The sequence below is a fragment of the Oryzias latipes genome, chromosome 5, assembly GCF_002234675.1.
Source record: "Oryzias latipes chromosome 5, ASM223467v1".
Classification (NCBI taxonomy): domain Eukaryota; kingdom Metazoa; phylum Chordata; class Actinopteri; order Beloniformes; family Adrianichthyidae; genus Oryzias; species Oryzias latipes.
The window spans coordinates 10,545,352-10,560,779 of NC_019863.2; the positions used below are offsets into that span (position 1 = coordinate 10,545,352).

The 15,428-nt window shown below is 40.5% G+C and overlaps 1 protein-coding gene across 1 annotated transcript in view; it reads right to left on the minus strand.

Annotated features, from left to right (window-relative positions):
- Positions 1-3,177: 3,177 nt before the first annotated feature.
- LOC101162282 (kinesin heavy chain) overlaps positions 3,178-15,428 on the minus strand; it is a 77,367-nt gene continuing 65,116 nt past the window's right edge. Inside the window, exons 26-29 of the mRNA XM_023954895.1 lie at positions 10,409-10,470; positions 7,088-7,115; positions 6,751-6,833; positions 3,178-5,395 (exon numbers count right to left, since the gene is read on the minus strand). Of these exons, the coding sequence (XP_023810663.1) occupies positions 6,764-6,833; positions 7,088-7,115; positions 10,409-10,470 (160 nt within the window). The 3' untranslated portion in view covers positions 3,178-5,395; positions 6,751-6,763. The remainder of the gene's footprint in view (positions 5,396-6,750; positions 6,834-7,087; positions 7,116-10,408; positions 10,471-15,428) is intronic.

Consider the following 15,428-nt stretch of genomic DNA (forward strand, 5'->3'; position numbering starts at 1 on the left):
CGTGAGATACTCTCATGGAAATAAAGTACTCAAAAACTTGGGCTTACTTTTTTTGTGGTGTCAGATATTTTTTATCACAAATATGTGAAAATCAGACAGTGTCAGCATTTATTTAAAAAGCTCGAGTTCCTTCAAATCCTCATCAATCATGGTCGCTTCAGAACCTTCACTTTATTCTGTGGAAATCAATGAGAGGTAGACTTGACCTTGGATGGTTGTCATGTTGAACTGTCCTAGTGCGTCAGCCTCCGAGCTGAAAAGTGCAAGTTTTCCTCCAGTATGTTCTGATAACGTGCTGCATTCATCTTGCCATCAATTTTGGCCAAGTTTCCTCTGCCTTTGTAGCTCACACATCCCCAAACCAAAAGGGATCCGCCTCCATGTTTCCAGTAGGAATCGTGTCATTTTCATCATAGGCCTTGTTAACTCTTCTCCAAATGTTGTGTTTATGGTTGTGGCCAAAAGGTTCAGTTATGGTCTCGTCACTCTAAATTACTTTGGTCTCTGTAATGTTTGGCGGATTGTAAACGAGCTATTTTGTAGCATTTGCACAAAAAGGCTTTCTTCTGGCAACTTGACCACGGTGCCTATTTTTCTTCAGGTGTTTCATTATTTTGCATTTTGAAATGTCCACGCCTTAGTTTTTCAGACAGTTCGTAGTTCGGATTCAACAGAACCCCACAATTTCCACTTCTTGATCACAGTTTGAACACTTCTGACTGGCGTCGTCGGTTCTTTGGATATCTTCTCATATCCCTTTCCTGTTATGTACAGTTCAGTTACCTTTTCCCATAGATCTTTTGACAACTCTTTAGTTTCACCCATGACTCAGGATCCAGAAGTGTCAATGCAGCACTGGATGAAGGATGTAAGGGTCTTTTGGGAGCCCAGACACTCTGAGACCTTTTGTGCACACACATTGTTGACAGATAAACAAGACACAGATGTATCAGCTTTTGTATCAGCTTGTGTGCATGTTTTCAGAACAGAGTCTAAAACTAGTGTGAACTTTTGAACAGGGTTATTTGGGACGTTTCTGCTTTCATTATGATTTAAAAACAGATTTTCTTTGACAATAAATGGCTTCACCCAACCAGTAACTATGAGTGGGAAAAAGTTTTGTGTTTTCATTCACATTCTAAGAAGACATTAGGATTTCTTCCAGGGTTTGTAAACTTCTGAGCAGACTTCCCCAATAAAATGACTGGATTGAAAGAAGTTTACACATGTAGGTCAAGATGACCCAATGATGTTGAAACTGTCCACCAGACTGGCAAAGAAAGGTAATTCAAGCCACTTCATGAGTGTGACTCAGCTGATGGGTTCATGCAAGCTGCTCTGTTATATTTACTCCCTCACAACTGCCTCTGGGCTTTATAGGGAAGGGTAAAAAAAAAAGTAAAATGTCCAATAAACCAGCGCTCTTGGTGAAATTGCCTTATTGAAGCTAGTGGTCACAAGAGAATTTTGAGAGGAGTTCAAGATGATAGAAAAGAAATAGAAACTCAAACATTTATTATAGCCAAAGTATGTGAAAGACTATCTCTGGAAAAAATGTCAAACTGTAGAGCAGATGAGCCGCATCAAACCTTCAAAAAATCTCCAGCAAATGGATTTGAATTGAATCTACCCCGCTACTGGCATGTGCTAAAAGAGGACCCAGATGTGCAACTGAGAAAACCTGGTTTTCTCATCACTTTGCTCTATTCAGGAAATGCCTCTCGTTCCTGGATAAATCAACGTCTAAAAGACGTTGACATTTTTTTATAATCAATAGTGTACATGCAAAGGTTTTATTGTATCTATGACATACATTTAGATACAGTTGCACTTGAAAGTGGATAACTAGAGAGTTTTTGGAGAAAAAGTAGAAAATGTAACATAACTGGCTCTTATTTTCTCTGCACTGATGGAGATCTTTATAAACCGGAGTACAGGGTTGTTCCCCTGCCTTTGCTCAACAGCAGCTGAGATAGGCTCCAGCATCCCTGTGAGACTGAAGGGGATTCAGCGGCATCTGAAAATGGTTGGATGACATTTGGAAATGTTAGGCGCTATTTCTACAAATCCCATCGATTCCATCAAAGTTTGTTCAGACGGAGAGGCAACAGACACAGTATGAGGTTTATTGACATGAGTTTTATCAGGTAACAAAGCTGCCTCTCAGCAGTTACGAAAAGAGAATACTCCATGCACTAATTCACACTCCACACACAAGCCAAAAAAAAAGAAAACACACACAATTGTACAGACATTTTAGTTTCAACTGCCTTTTTTTAACCACTCCACCATTCATCGTTTTATTTCTGCTATTCAGCACACAGTGAAACACACTAAAATGAAATGCTCTCAGGTGGCTTACATCACAGTTAATATAACAAAGGAAAAAAACATATTCAGTCAATAAATAAATCTCAACGTGCTACCAGAGTACATACCAGAAGAAAAACTGTTTCCCTGCACTGATAGCATGCTAACCTTTCACAGTTGATGTATGGTTTCTGCAGGTTATGTAAACACCCAGTTTGAAGTTTTATGCCCGTTCTGACCTCCAAGAGAACCTCAGACTGAACAAATATTGTGTTCCAAACTCAGATAACCTTTCTGCTCATTTTTGCATACACTTTTTACCAGACTTTTTTCCCAGCAGCATGAGATGTTGAACTTTAATGACTTGTAGCTCAGCAATAAAACAGAACATAGAAAGACCAACTGCATACTTTATTTTGACAGGAATTTCTTTGTGGCTCCTGGTGTATTGTATCTAAAGTATTAAAGAAACTTAAAATACACCAGACTGCCTTGGGTCTTTACTGAACATAAACACCTTAATGATCATTTAAGCTGGATACTCAAAGACCCCCTCCGCTCATCTTTTGATCTTTTCAAAGTTTGCCAGTGGTCTTTTAATTATGATTACTTTTTTTAATCAAAATCCAAAAACATGTGTTGTTTTCCAGGACATAGTTTCTGCAGAGCAGAGGGAGTTCATTAGAAATTTGCCTCTAAATTGTGGGCAGGACTGTTGGCAGGCACCCACACCCCACTTCCCATCACCCATCTGCACTCTCTCACTAGCTTACAACCCCTCACAACCCCAACCTAACATCACTGGTGCAACAAAAATTACAAGCAATATTAAAGCTATCCAGTCGTACAGTTTTGAGCCAGGTGCCAGCTCAGACGAGGAAAACTAAACATACATGGATCTATTTGTCTGCAAGTGGATGCGTCAGAATGGAACAGAGCAGGGAGCTTGTGGCCCACCCAGCGTATTTCCAGACAGCATATTTTTTCCAGACAGCATATTTTTTGTCTGCTCCTGATTTACAACGATTTGAATAAAAAAATGATCATAAATTCGATTTTAAGCTTAATACTTTTTAAATATGTCCTCCATAATCAGAAAAATGGCAGAAGAGTATGTTAAAACACATAAAACACGTTTTGTCAATGGTGCGGGTCTTTAATACTTTAGTCATTTAACTAAAAACTAGCTTTTAAACAGGTCCAGCTTAAGCCAAATCTTACTGCTGAAAACTCCCTTGTAGAAACTGAGAACCACTCTACATCTTTAACTGTCACCATTAACTCCCTCATCCTGACTGTTTGATCAGGAGGTTCAACAGAGAGAATACGATGGGTGGCACTTAGTCATTGATGATCAGAGATAACAAGATTATCGACATATCCACAAAGATATCTCCAACAGCACCCCTCTCTGAAGTTTACGGCTCATCTGGTTTTCAAAGGTCAAAATATCACAGGCTGATCAGAAGTTATCTCAATGAGCGTGTATCAGTCAAGCAGGCTGAACTGCATCAGCGTCTGATAACCTGCAATAACCCTTGAGTCATATGGCCCATGTGTTGTAGATTACAATAGGAAATGATTATTTTTCTTTACAGTAAAGTACCAAGACTTTAAATACAGGAGCTGCTGCTCACATGCATGCATAAAACTGTGGAGGTTCATCATTTTCATTCTGTTCACAAAGAAAAAAAACATATATGGATCACATCCAACTGTTGTAAACTATAAATAAATAATCTTTTGTAATACATTTAAATTAAGCAAATAATACATATATTTGTATATATTATATTTATTTTTAAATAAATCTAGGAGTATAAAAATAGCTGCTACACATTTCCCTCTCAACCATGCATGACATGATGAATTTCAAACAGGCAATTTGTCATTGATGACAAAAAGCTGGGAACTTTTTTTCTTTAACCTCTTTAAAACTAAAAACATTCACATGTTTTGGTTTTTGTTTAAAATTCGGAACAACTGATTTGCATCAGTAAGCTGCGGTTATTGTTAACAACCATGGAAAATCTGAATGAATAATTTACATGGAGTCCATGTTTGTAAAATCTGATCAGAACAACCATATTGTGGTCAAATGAAGTGTTTCATTCCATACATCATTGTTTGGATGTCTTTGAATGGTTTCAAATAATGTTCCGCAAAACCTCTTTTTTTTTTTAAATTACAAAAAAAAGCAAAATCATTGGAATGGAGTTTAACAAAAACAGGAAAAAACAACAATTTCTTTATTTTTATCTTATATAGTATAAAAAAAGGCCGGCCATTCCTGTAAAGTAAAGAATACATATATCTGTATTGTTTTAAAGTAATGCCTTATTTTTAAAACCCAGTTTGATTGAGAAGCTTTACTTTGTCTGAACGGCAGACATCAACCAAATTTAGAAAAAGATGGTATCGGAGAGGGAGGGGCCTAAATAGACACTAATTTGAATGTTTTTTAGAACAATTATCAGATCTCTGTAAATGGATTTTTGTTTATCAAAAGTGGAATAAGTTATTAGATTATCTTAATTTTCTGTTTTTAATCCTTTAATTCAAAATAACATTGATTGGTTAAAGTGAGAGGAAACTTTATACTTGCTCTTTAGCTGTTCTTTTACCAAAACATAAACAACCTAATAGGATGTTGGATATAAAGAAAATTTAGATTCTCAGACCAACATGAAAAACAATGTGCATTAAACAACTAAGGAGATCAGAAATCTATGTTTCAGATATTCTGACTGACATGGTCTTTTAACCCCCTCCCTAGTGTCAAACAGCACATTCTAGTGGTTCATCTTCTGCGCTGCACCTGTTGTTCCTCCTCTGTGGGTTTCTCATCACGTTGTTGTTGAAGTCACTGGTGCAGGGGTGCAGCAGTAGATGCACGCTGCCAGGCCCTGCATTTGAGATGTGAGACCTGCCAAACTCTCACCCACTTAGAAGCAAGCAGAGGCTTGGAAAGAAAAAGATGAGAACAGTTCACAGGAGGTGAAGATGTGAGAGGAAGAAGAGTTTGGAAGGACAGTGATGAGCTGCATGCAGATTTACAGAGGAGGCTTTAGACAAATTCAGCAGCCTGGAAAAAGAGACAAACAGAGAAACTTTAGGTAAGAGTGATATTTTGATGTTTTCCTGCAGATATGTATAGAACAGAAGTGCCAGCAATACCTGAGACACACAATGACTGACAAACAGAGCGTGTTACTTTATTTTTGTTCTGTTTGTTATTTTTAGTTTTATTTTTGTTCTGGAAATCAGTCAGAACTGCAGAATTTGAAGTGTGGGTTCAAATTCAGCTTCCATAGTAAAAGTCATCCAATCTGTGCAAATATACTTAGGTTTTCTGAATTAAAAAATATGTTCCCAAAAAAATTGGCAAAGCAAGGAAAAGGGACTCAAACTAATTCATTACTTTAGCTTACATATTCAGTCTGTAATTTTAAATGGACAAAAAAAAATGACAGAACATATGGATATTGTTTTATATATTTAAAAAAAAACTGGCATCAGCAAATGCTTCATAGTAGGACAAGCAACAGAGCCAGCAGCTGAAATAATTTAATTTTCTCAGCTTCCTTATGCAATACTTTTTATTACGTAGCGTATCTAGGTTGGGATTAGAAAGCAATTTTAAAAAGGCATCGGCTTCTAGACAGATGTTTCTCTGAGCTTTTTAGGAAAAAGGGACACAAATTGCACGTGGTTTTAATGCTGCAGGAATTTCTGTTCTTTCACTTGATTCTGTTCGCTTCAAAAGTCTCAGATCCTTTAAAGTTGAAAAGATTTAACAAAAACAGGATCAGTTCCATGCGTTTTTAGTCTTTCTTTTAATAGCAATTCACTTTAACTCAAAAAAATTATCTTTTCCTTTTTGTTAGCCTATTTTTTTATGTAGATTATTTTTGCATTGTTCAGTATAACTATGAAGAAAACCTATTTATTTCCCTAAATCAGGAATAAAATAAAAAGAGTCTTGCCAGAAAAATAAGTATATATGGAATTTACAGGCTTTAGGTGAAATTTTCTGATTGATATAATTTAATGTATGCAGTTCAAAAGTGGGTTAAAAAAGTAAATAATGCCGTTTGGATGTGATTCTTAAGATTTTAAGAAATGCCTTTTAACTTCCATTTGAGGCTGTGTTTTTGGATGCCAAAATATGTGGTAAAACATCTATTTTTAATGAGATAATTCTCATGATTTATTTAAACACACATTTATTTTTTATCTACTTTTCATCTCTTTTCGTGAAATCCATATTAATGCATTCACTGCAAACCAGAAGCAAAAGATGAGCACATCATTTAAAACAGTTTTGCTGCATTCAAATTGCACTAATTTGCATTTGTGGTCTAGGATTTATTCAAATACACAGTAATTAGAGGAAAACTGACACTTATCTAGGAACTTTCCATTAGTCTGTGTTCGCACCTGTTCTGACTTATTAGCTGGCAGAGGCCTTGGGTTCCAGGTTGTACAGTTTGACGGGGTCTTGGCTGTTACAGACATCGGTTCTGGACAGAAAACCCACATTCAGACATAACCAACACACCGGGATCACAGCGCTTTGCAGCGGCAGCAGCAGTTGCAGGACCGGCAGTAAGGGGGCAGCAGAGAAATGCAGCGATGCAGGTAAATCAGTCCAAAATGCAAGAATGAAAAAAAGTGTATGCAGGTGCAATAAATGTAGCTTATCGGGTAAATGATAAAGATTTTAGAACAACACTGACAACACATGCAAGTGTTTAAATAAGTGCTCTCCGCTTACCTGTTGTCATTGATATCTGTGGTGTTTCCTGTAACAGAGACAGAGTGTGAGGACACAGACAGGTGCACAGTGACTCGCTTGGTGAAGGAAAAGTGAGTTTTTTACAAACACAAAGGGTAAATTAAAGCATGTCAGGGCTTTTAAAGGAAAATGGCTTCAGAACAATGATCTCCACAGGGATTTTATTAGCAATCAGTGCACTGCATCAACAACAGCAGCAGGACTTTGTTAAAAGCTTGCCTCATTAAATCTGCATGACTTATGACAATCCGATTAAAATTTATTTCATTTAATGAATCAAAACACAACTAATTTAACATAATTTGTACACAGTGTTGTGCAACTAACTTTCAGTACTACGGAGTCTTTCACTTTAAGTCTTTCTTTTTTGCTATCCACTGTTGAAAAATCTAAGACTTTTGAATACTTTTTCAGAAAAATACTGTAACTTTGCAACATGTTATTCCTTATTGGAAACATTATGTAGATGATTTATCTTGAAAAAAAATATGCTTTTGCTGCTTTTACCAGAAAAATAAAATAATATTTCTTGTAAAGTTTTACATACATTTTTGCCATGGAAATTTAAAAAAGATTCAAGTCCAATATTGGCATAATGTCTACTTTTTCTCAACTTTCACCTAAAACATTTTTTTTACTTTACCCATTAATTGTTTTTGTATTGATTGTATCCTTGATTATTGATTATTGCTAAAATGTCACGAAAAAACGAAAATATAGTAAATATAGTGCAAAGTATTTTTACATGAAGATGACCATAAGTTGTAAAAATAATTGCTTAATGATACTGTTTATATTTGGTGAAGTGAAACCACTGAAGGCTTAATTGGAGGAAAAACCCTGGGCTTTAGTCTGTTCAGTCCATGAAAATGAAAACACTGGCTTTCTACTTTCTTCTGAACAAAAACGGAGACCAATATGAGGACTCGAGGTGTGTGTTAATATGTGACAGCCTTTGATTATCTTGCCTTTCACTTGTCATGTTTCCAACAAAATTACAGACGGAAAATGTTCTGCTTGCAGAACAAAATGAAACAAGAACCTTTTTATTCGCTGTGTCTTTGTAATTTTCACTTAAACTGTGAAATATGCAGGAATCTTGTCTCGTCTTTATCTAGGAAAACGGGTATAGGTATTGATTTTATGATGCCCAGTATATTTTCCTTTTCATTTTTATCAATTTTGGGCTTCCGTCTCCCTCACTTGCCATCCTAGTAAATAGGAAAATAATTAAAAGAGGCAAGATTTTGTGAGACGGTCAATTTTAAGGAAAGCTGCTCCTTTCTTTGAGGTCTAATAAACTACTGTTTTAATATTTAAAACTAAAAACATAAAAAGTGAAAAAGAGGGAATTTGATACTCAGTTTCATTCCTGCAGCAATTTCTTCGCATCCAATTGCCAAAAACCACAAGGGCCATATGTTTTGAAAGCTATCAATCACAAACTGCTCTTTCATTAAAAAGGCATTTAAAAACGCTGCCAACATGGCAATCATAGCAGCAGAACAGCACTTAACGCACAAACTGGGACATGCTTCTATTTGCAATTCCTGGATCATATTTACATTCTTTCTGTTCCTCGAACAGAATTCATTTTCCTGGAGCCTTGTGGTCATGACAGCTTCTGTATTACTGCAATCCCAGGAGGGTGGGCTTTCTTTAAGCCTTTTTATTACAGAGATTTAGTTTGTGAAACGCATTTTTGTGAGACAACATATTGAAATTTGGATCCTCCACAGAACTCTAGCTGTTGAAAACACTTGCAACAAAATCTCCTGTAGTGTTTCTGTTATTTTTATGGTTATGAAATAAATTCAGCCCACTATACAGTACAGACCAAAAGTTTGGACACACCTTCCCATTCAAATGAATGGGAAGGTGTGTCCAAACTTTTGGTCTGTGCTATATTTTTATGACAGATAGCAAACACACATCATATTTCAATAGTCAAACTCTTCACCAGCATTACCTTGAGCTAGTGCTTCGAGACAACCTCTGATTTGAGCTGGTTCTTTATAAATAAGCTTAATGGAAATGAATGGACATGATCCGTCAGAGACCATTTAGGGCTTAGCATGTTGTTTGAGTCAGAAGGTCTGAACTGCCAACGCAAGGACAGTTTTCTTGCATTGAGTATGTTGATACTGTAAAAGTCTAAGGAAGGTCAGCTGTTTCCTCTAATAGTGTATCAACAAACACATGAATAGCCCAGACCTTAGAACCAAGCAAAAAACGTGTTTTTTTTTTTCATGTGATATCACAAAAAGCAAAAATTCTTCTTTTTAAATGTAGAACCACATAAAACACTGGATTATTTAAATCTGGGGTCTGCAACCTTTAACCCTAAAAGAACCATTTGGTCCAGTTTCTTACAGACCAGAGCACCACAAAGTCCCACTTTATCATTTATAAAAATACACACTATTGATCTTTTTGAGGTCATTGAACATTTGTTGAAAAAATGTAGCTTTTAAATATTACAACAATTGAATTACTTTTACTTTTACCAGCAGGACACACTAGTCCCTTTCAAAATAAAACTCACCCTATGTCAAACTAAATCCTCCTGCTGCAGCAGATTTACCTGCACCACCATCTTTTTTCTCCTTTTGCTGTCAAATATAAACAACATTGAAGTAGAATGCAACTATTTAAAAAAATACTCATAATATTTAGAATAAACCACTTTAGTACAATTTCCCAAAATAAAAAACTTTTAGAGACTATTATTTGACTAACTATAAAATAAAAACACATAAAGAACATTTCTATAGAATCTCTGACAGTAAATTAACCTTTTTACCATAATTTTCCCCAGTTTCCAGCTATTACTAATCATTTGGAAGAATACGGGCTGAGCCCTCCATATTTCAGCTCTGAGTAATGACTACAAAGACTAAATCTTTCACAAACACAAAGAAGCACTAGAATCCCACAGTTGATGGCCTTTTTATTAATTCCTCAAAGCTGACACTTCCCATTTCAACAGAGCATAAAAATGCAAAAAAAAATGTCAGTGTCTCTCACCAAACTGACAGTGGGAATCTATCAATCATCTACCAACAACATAAGGCTGTAGGAAATAAGAAACCAAAAGTGAACTGTGATGATGACAGCGTGACAATCAATGTAAACAATTTTCACAGCCGGCATTTTCAGAAAACAACATTCATAGATAATAGCTGCTGCAGACGAAACAGCATTCTGTGTCACTGGAGGCGATCATAAAAATAAATGAAATTGCCCCCTGCTGTTTGTGATTATGCCAATATAATTAGGCGTTATCAGACTGGGGCTCACCGTTTTCTGCATCGAGCATCTCTGATGTGTTGTCTGATTGGGTTGCTGGCCCAGTTGGAACCCTAAAAAGCAACAATATAAGAAAGATATAACCCACCACTATATTTAGTTTGCACCATAAATTCAACAAGATAAAACTGAGATTCTAAACTGACAGTACAATTTCACTCAGCTAAAATAAATAGAAAATCAAAGCTCATGTTCAAACACGGTTTTCCGCCTCAGGAATTTTTTGAATTTTGCCATTTCTGCTTTTCCCTTGCAGTTTGCATAACATTTACTTGTAAACAAATAATTGGAAACAATGCATCTTCATTTCTGCATTTGTCGGTTTTAAGAACTTTTCTTAGTGATTCCGGCATGCAGAGGGCCTCAGATGTTTGAGTTCAAAAGGTGAGTAAGGTTTAAATTATTTGATCAAGGGAGAAGAATATTCAAAGTTTTTTAAAGTCCTTCTAGTTAGGATTATTTTGGACAGAGTAAATGTGCCCGATTGGCACAGTCCCAGCGGTCTTTTAATTATGATATGTCGGTTTTAGCCAAAATATAAAAAAACCTGTCTTTTTCTTGGACATAGTTTCTGCAGAGCGGGAGTCATTAATTTAAATTGACTTATAAGTTTTGGGCGGAACTGTTGGCGCAGAGCTATCTTTTTTTTTTTTTTTTTTTTAACTTGTCCTGTCCAACAGCTAGGCAGGCAGATGAGAGCTGAGGGCCTCTTGTGTTGGACATATTTTACTTTAACAAGAGGGGTTATTAATCTTCAGACAAACCAAAGGTATGACTGAATAAACCCCTTTTATAATTGAGGCCAAACTTTATTAATTTCAACCATGTTTGAAAATCTTTGGTGTTGGACCAGACGGAAAAGGAAAGAAGGGAAGAAGAGAGAGGGATGTTAGAGAGGGGAGGGTGATAGTGAGAGGGGGGGTAAGACCATGAAGCAGCATAGAGCAGACAGGTTTACTGGTTGTTTATCATTACGGTACGGTTCAAATGTAGTACAAAAAGGGCGGGGCCTGTCCACACACACTCAAATGTTATCAACACACCTGCTAGCTGCAAAAAATGTTCACATGTCAACATGTACACAAAACAGATAGTGTTCACAAACGCATACCTATGCCTTTAAACCAACTAGTGTGAAATCTTTCATTCATTCAATCATGCAAACTATTAGTGCAAAGGTGAGCTAACACCTGTGTTCAGGTGAGTGTTTATGTTCTTCTAAAATGGATGGTGGAATGTGAAAAGAAGGAGGAGGAGCACCCAGCCACCCCCACACCCAGACCCCCGCCGCAGCAGCAGCGGCAGCCGGAATCCCCCCAACGCCACACGGGAACAGGCAGGGAACAACTGCCCCCCGGGCGACCAAGACCGCCACCCAGGCCAGGGCCAGCAGGACCGCCGCGAGGCCCCCAGAGCCAGAGAGCAGGGAGGCGCGGAGGGAAAGAGAGCACCGCCCCAGCCCAACCAGGAAAGCAGCCCCCCCGCCGCGCCGGGAGAGCCCAACGCAGGGCCCCACCGGAGAAGGACGCCCACAGCCCCAGACGAGCACCCCACCACCACCCAGGAGTTCCGGGCATCCCCCCGCCCCAACCTCAGGTACGAGCCAGGACCCCCCAAGGGAGACCCGCTCCGCACTCCAGGCAGCCACCCACCCGGCCCACGGTAGGTCCAGGGAGGAGCAAGGCAGGGGCCCGCTGCCCCCGCCCAGGAGGGGGGGAACCCCAGGGAAAAAAGGGGGCCCATAAGGGGTGTTGTAAATATGGCCCGACCAGGCTCGGCCACTGTTGGAAGTTTGGCGTGGCCCAGCGCTCAGGAGCAACGACCAGGACCCCCAGGTTAAAATTGGCGGGTAGGGTGCTAGGAGGCGCAGAGCAATCTTGCCCACCCCCTCTTCCCATCACCCATCTGTTTACATGATCTCCTGCTAGCTCACAGCCCTCCAAGCTAACATTACCATTGCACAAAAATGACAAATAATATCAGGGCGTTTCAGCCGTACAGCTTTGAGCCAAATACCAGCTCGGACGAGGAAAATAAAGATGTACACGGACCTAGTCATCTACAAGTGCGTTGTCTATCAGAGTGGAACAGGAAGCTTAAGGAGCTTCCGACTGCAGCACCTACATCAGTGCTTCAAGCTTTTTTTTCAAAAGGCATTTTTTCATCACAACAATTCCATAAAGAAATAACTAGAAATGCAATTTTGAGATGAATTTTTTTTATATATTTCCACCGTATTCAATCAATCAATCAAACTTTATTTATAAAGCACTTTTCATATAAAAATATAACACAAAATGCTTTACATTAAAACACAACAAAATATAAAAACAAGTATTGACGAATTAAAAATAAAATAAAAATTAATAAATAAATAAATAGGGCCCCCCTCCCCGTACCTAGCCCCCCACTCCTTTCACACCTCCCACCCCTTAAGTGATGGCAAGGACAATGAGAAATAGGCTGAGCACAAAAACAGGATGCTGGAAACGCTAATAATTGGAACCTCCCCCTCCGTGAACAGCCGCATAGACAGCCAAATGCAGCATCACAGGCGGGGACCGCTCCACCACAGCTAAGCGGTGATGCAGGTCCCCATCCAGAGCTGCAGTGCCTGAACAGTAGCCGACCCAGAGGGAGAGGATCCAGCTGAGGAAGCACCGGAAATAAAATTGAATAAAAATGAGAATAAACAAGTAAACATATTGATAAAAACAATAAAACATTAAAATAAAGTTAATCAAAATAATGCGTTAAAAATCAGGTTCAAGTTCATAAAACAAGATAAAATGGATAGATAAATAAATAAAATAAAAATAAAAAGTACATATAAATAAATAACTGAATAAATAAATAAATAAAAGTAGTAAAAAAATTAGCTAAAAGCCAGGTTAAAAAGATAGGTCTTAAGCCTTTTCTTAAAAGCATTAATGCTCTCTGCGGCTCTCAGGTCCTCCGGCAGACTGTTCCACAAACGGGGGCCATAGTGCTGAAATGCAGCCTCTCCATAGGTTTTAGTTTTTGCAGTTGGAATGGTCAACAGACCAGTGCCAGAGGATCTCAGGCTCCGCGAGGGTTCATATCTTACTAAAAGATCTGATAAATAAGAAGGCGCAAGACCGTTAAGACATTTAAAAACGGTTAAAAGTATCTTAAAATCAATCCTGAAGCATATGGGGAGCCAATGCAGGGATTTTTTTTTTTTTCTCTTTTCTAACTTGTTCTGTCCAACAGCTGAGCAAACAGATTAGAGCTGAAGGCTTTTTGTGTTGGACAGGTTTTACTATCACAAAAAGAGGTTATATAGCTTCAAGAAACTAGAGTGTAGATTTGTATAAACCCCTTTTTGTCGTATTATTTTTTATTTATTTGTTACATTTAGTGTGTGTGGGGAGGGAGAGGGGAAGAATGTGAGGGGAGGGTGGAAGAGAGTAAAAGGAAGAAAGGTGAAAAAGTGGGGGATACAAGCACTGATTTGACTAAGTTATTAATTTAAGCTGTAACAATTATACCAGATCTGCTGGAAAGACGAATGTTACATCAAAGGTGAAAATCTGACACTAAGATGAGCGAAAAAAAATCTGTCCATCAATACACTGTAGGTAAGGAGGAGGGATGAAGCAGACAGGGAGCAGTGTGGCAGTGTGCATGTGCACGTGGGGGTGGAGATACATGCATGCTGCCGACGTGAACCGTGTGTTCATAAAGGGAGCCAGATCCTACCCAGCCAGACCAGCCAGACCAGGAAAGGGGAGGAGAGCCCCCCAGGCCAGAAGCCCCCCCAGCATCCGGACCCAGGCAGCCCGGGAGGGGAGGAGGAGGGGACCGCCCACCCCACCAGCCAGGCACAGAGAGGGCCCCCCTACAGGGGCCCCCCCAATTCCCAGAGGCACAAGCGAACCCAGTGTCCGGCCCCCAGGCCACAAGACAGGAGCGCTTAGCCGTACCAGGCGGCAGCCATGGGGGCCACCGGGCGCCGGACACCGAGACGAAGGCCAGGGACGAAGCCAGGGCCCCCGGAACCCATGAGCCGGCCACCACCCGACCGGCGCCCCGTCCCCGCAAGCCAGCCCAGGCACGCGACCTTAGCAACCCAGGGATCGCCACACACCCACAGCCACAGCCACCCCCCTAAAACCCTATGCACTACAACCCCCCCCCCCGCCATAATATCTGCCCCCCCTCCCCAACCCTCTCAGTGCCCTCCCCTCTCTGTGATGGGGAGGGAAAGCCCCAGAGGGTCCCAGCGAGCCAGCCCCCAGGTCGGTCCTACCCATGCACTCACACACACATACTCACAATCATCTGGTTACCTTCCCTACCCCCGCCGCCACGCAGTAACCCCACCCCAGCCGGCCGACCCCCAGCGCCGCATGCCCGACCCTTCCCGCAGCCGACAGGATACCCATAAGCCCGGCCGCCCTGAGAGGACCAGGCGGGTGAAGACCGGCCGCCCCCCCCCCGACCCCACCCATGTATGGAGGTGTGGGAGTGCTGTGTGTGTGCTGCAGGTAAAATAGGAGGTCACCAGTGTGGGGGGCTCCACCGCTGCCAAGCCGCAAAGCCCCCCACTCCGGAGTCCCTCTGTGAGTGGTGTGTATTTGCTGTGTGTGTGCTGCTAGCATGCAGTGTGTGTGTCTACAGAGGAAGTTAAAATTGTGGGGGGGGCCAGCGAAAGGTGAGCACGGATGTTTCACCGTGCCCCCCTCCACCAGACCCTCTCCACAAGGCCCTAGATGAATCAGAGTGTCTAATATGCAAGTAAAAAGCGGGGAGGAGGGCGGGTGCCAACGAGAACCCAGAGAGGGGCATCCCCAGTGAGCCCCGCCAGCATACCCCTCCCATCCAGATCCCGGGGCCCTATGTGCCTGTGTGCAATATTTGTTTGGGTGAGAACGGGGAGGAGCGGGCGGATGGGCACAACCGGGGGAGAAGGCTCCCCCGAGCGACCGGCCCCCCAGCCGGCCGCGGTAGGCGCCCCCCCTCCCAGAGCGGCCGGGCAGCCAGAAAC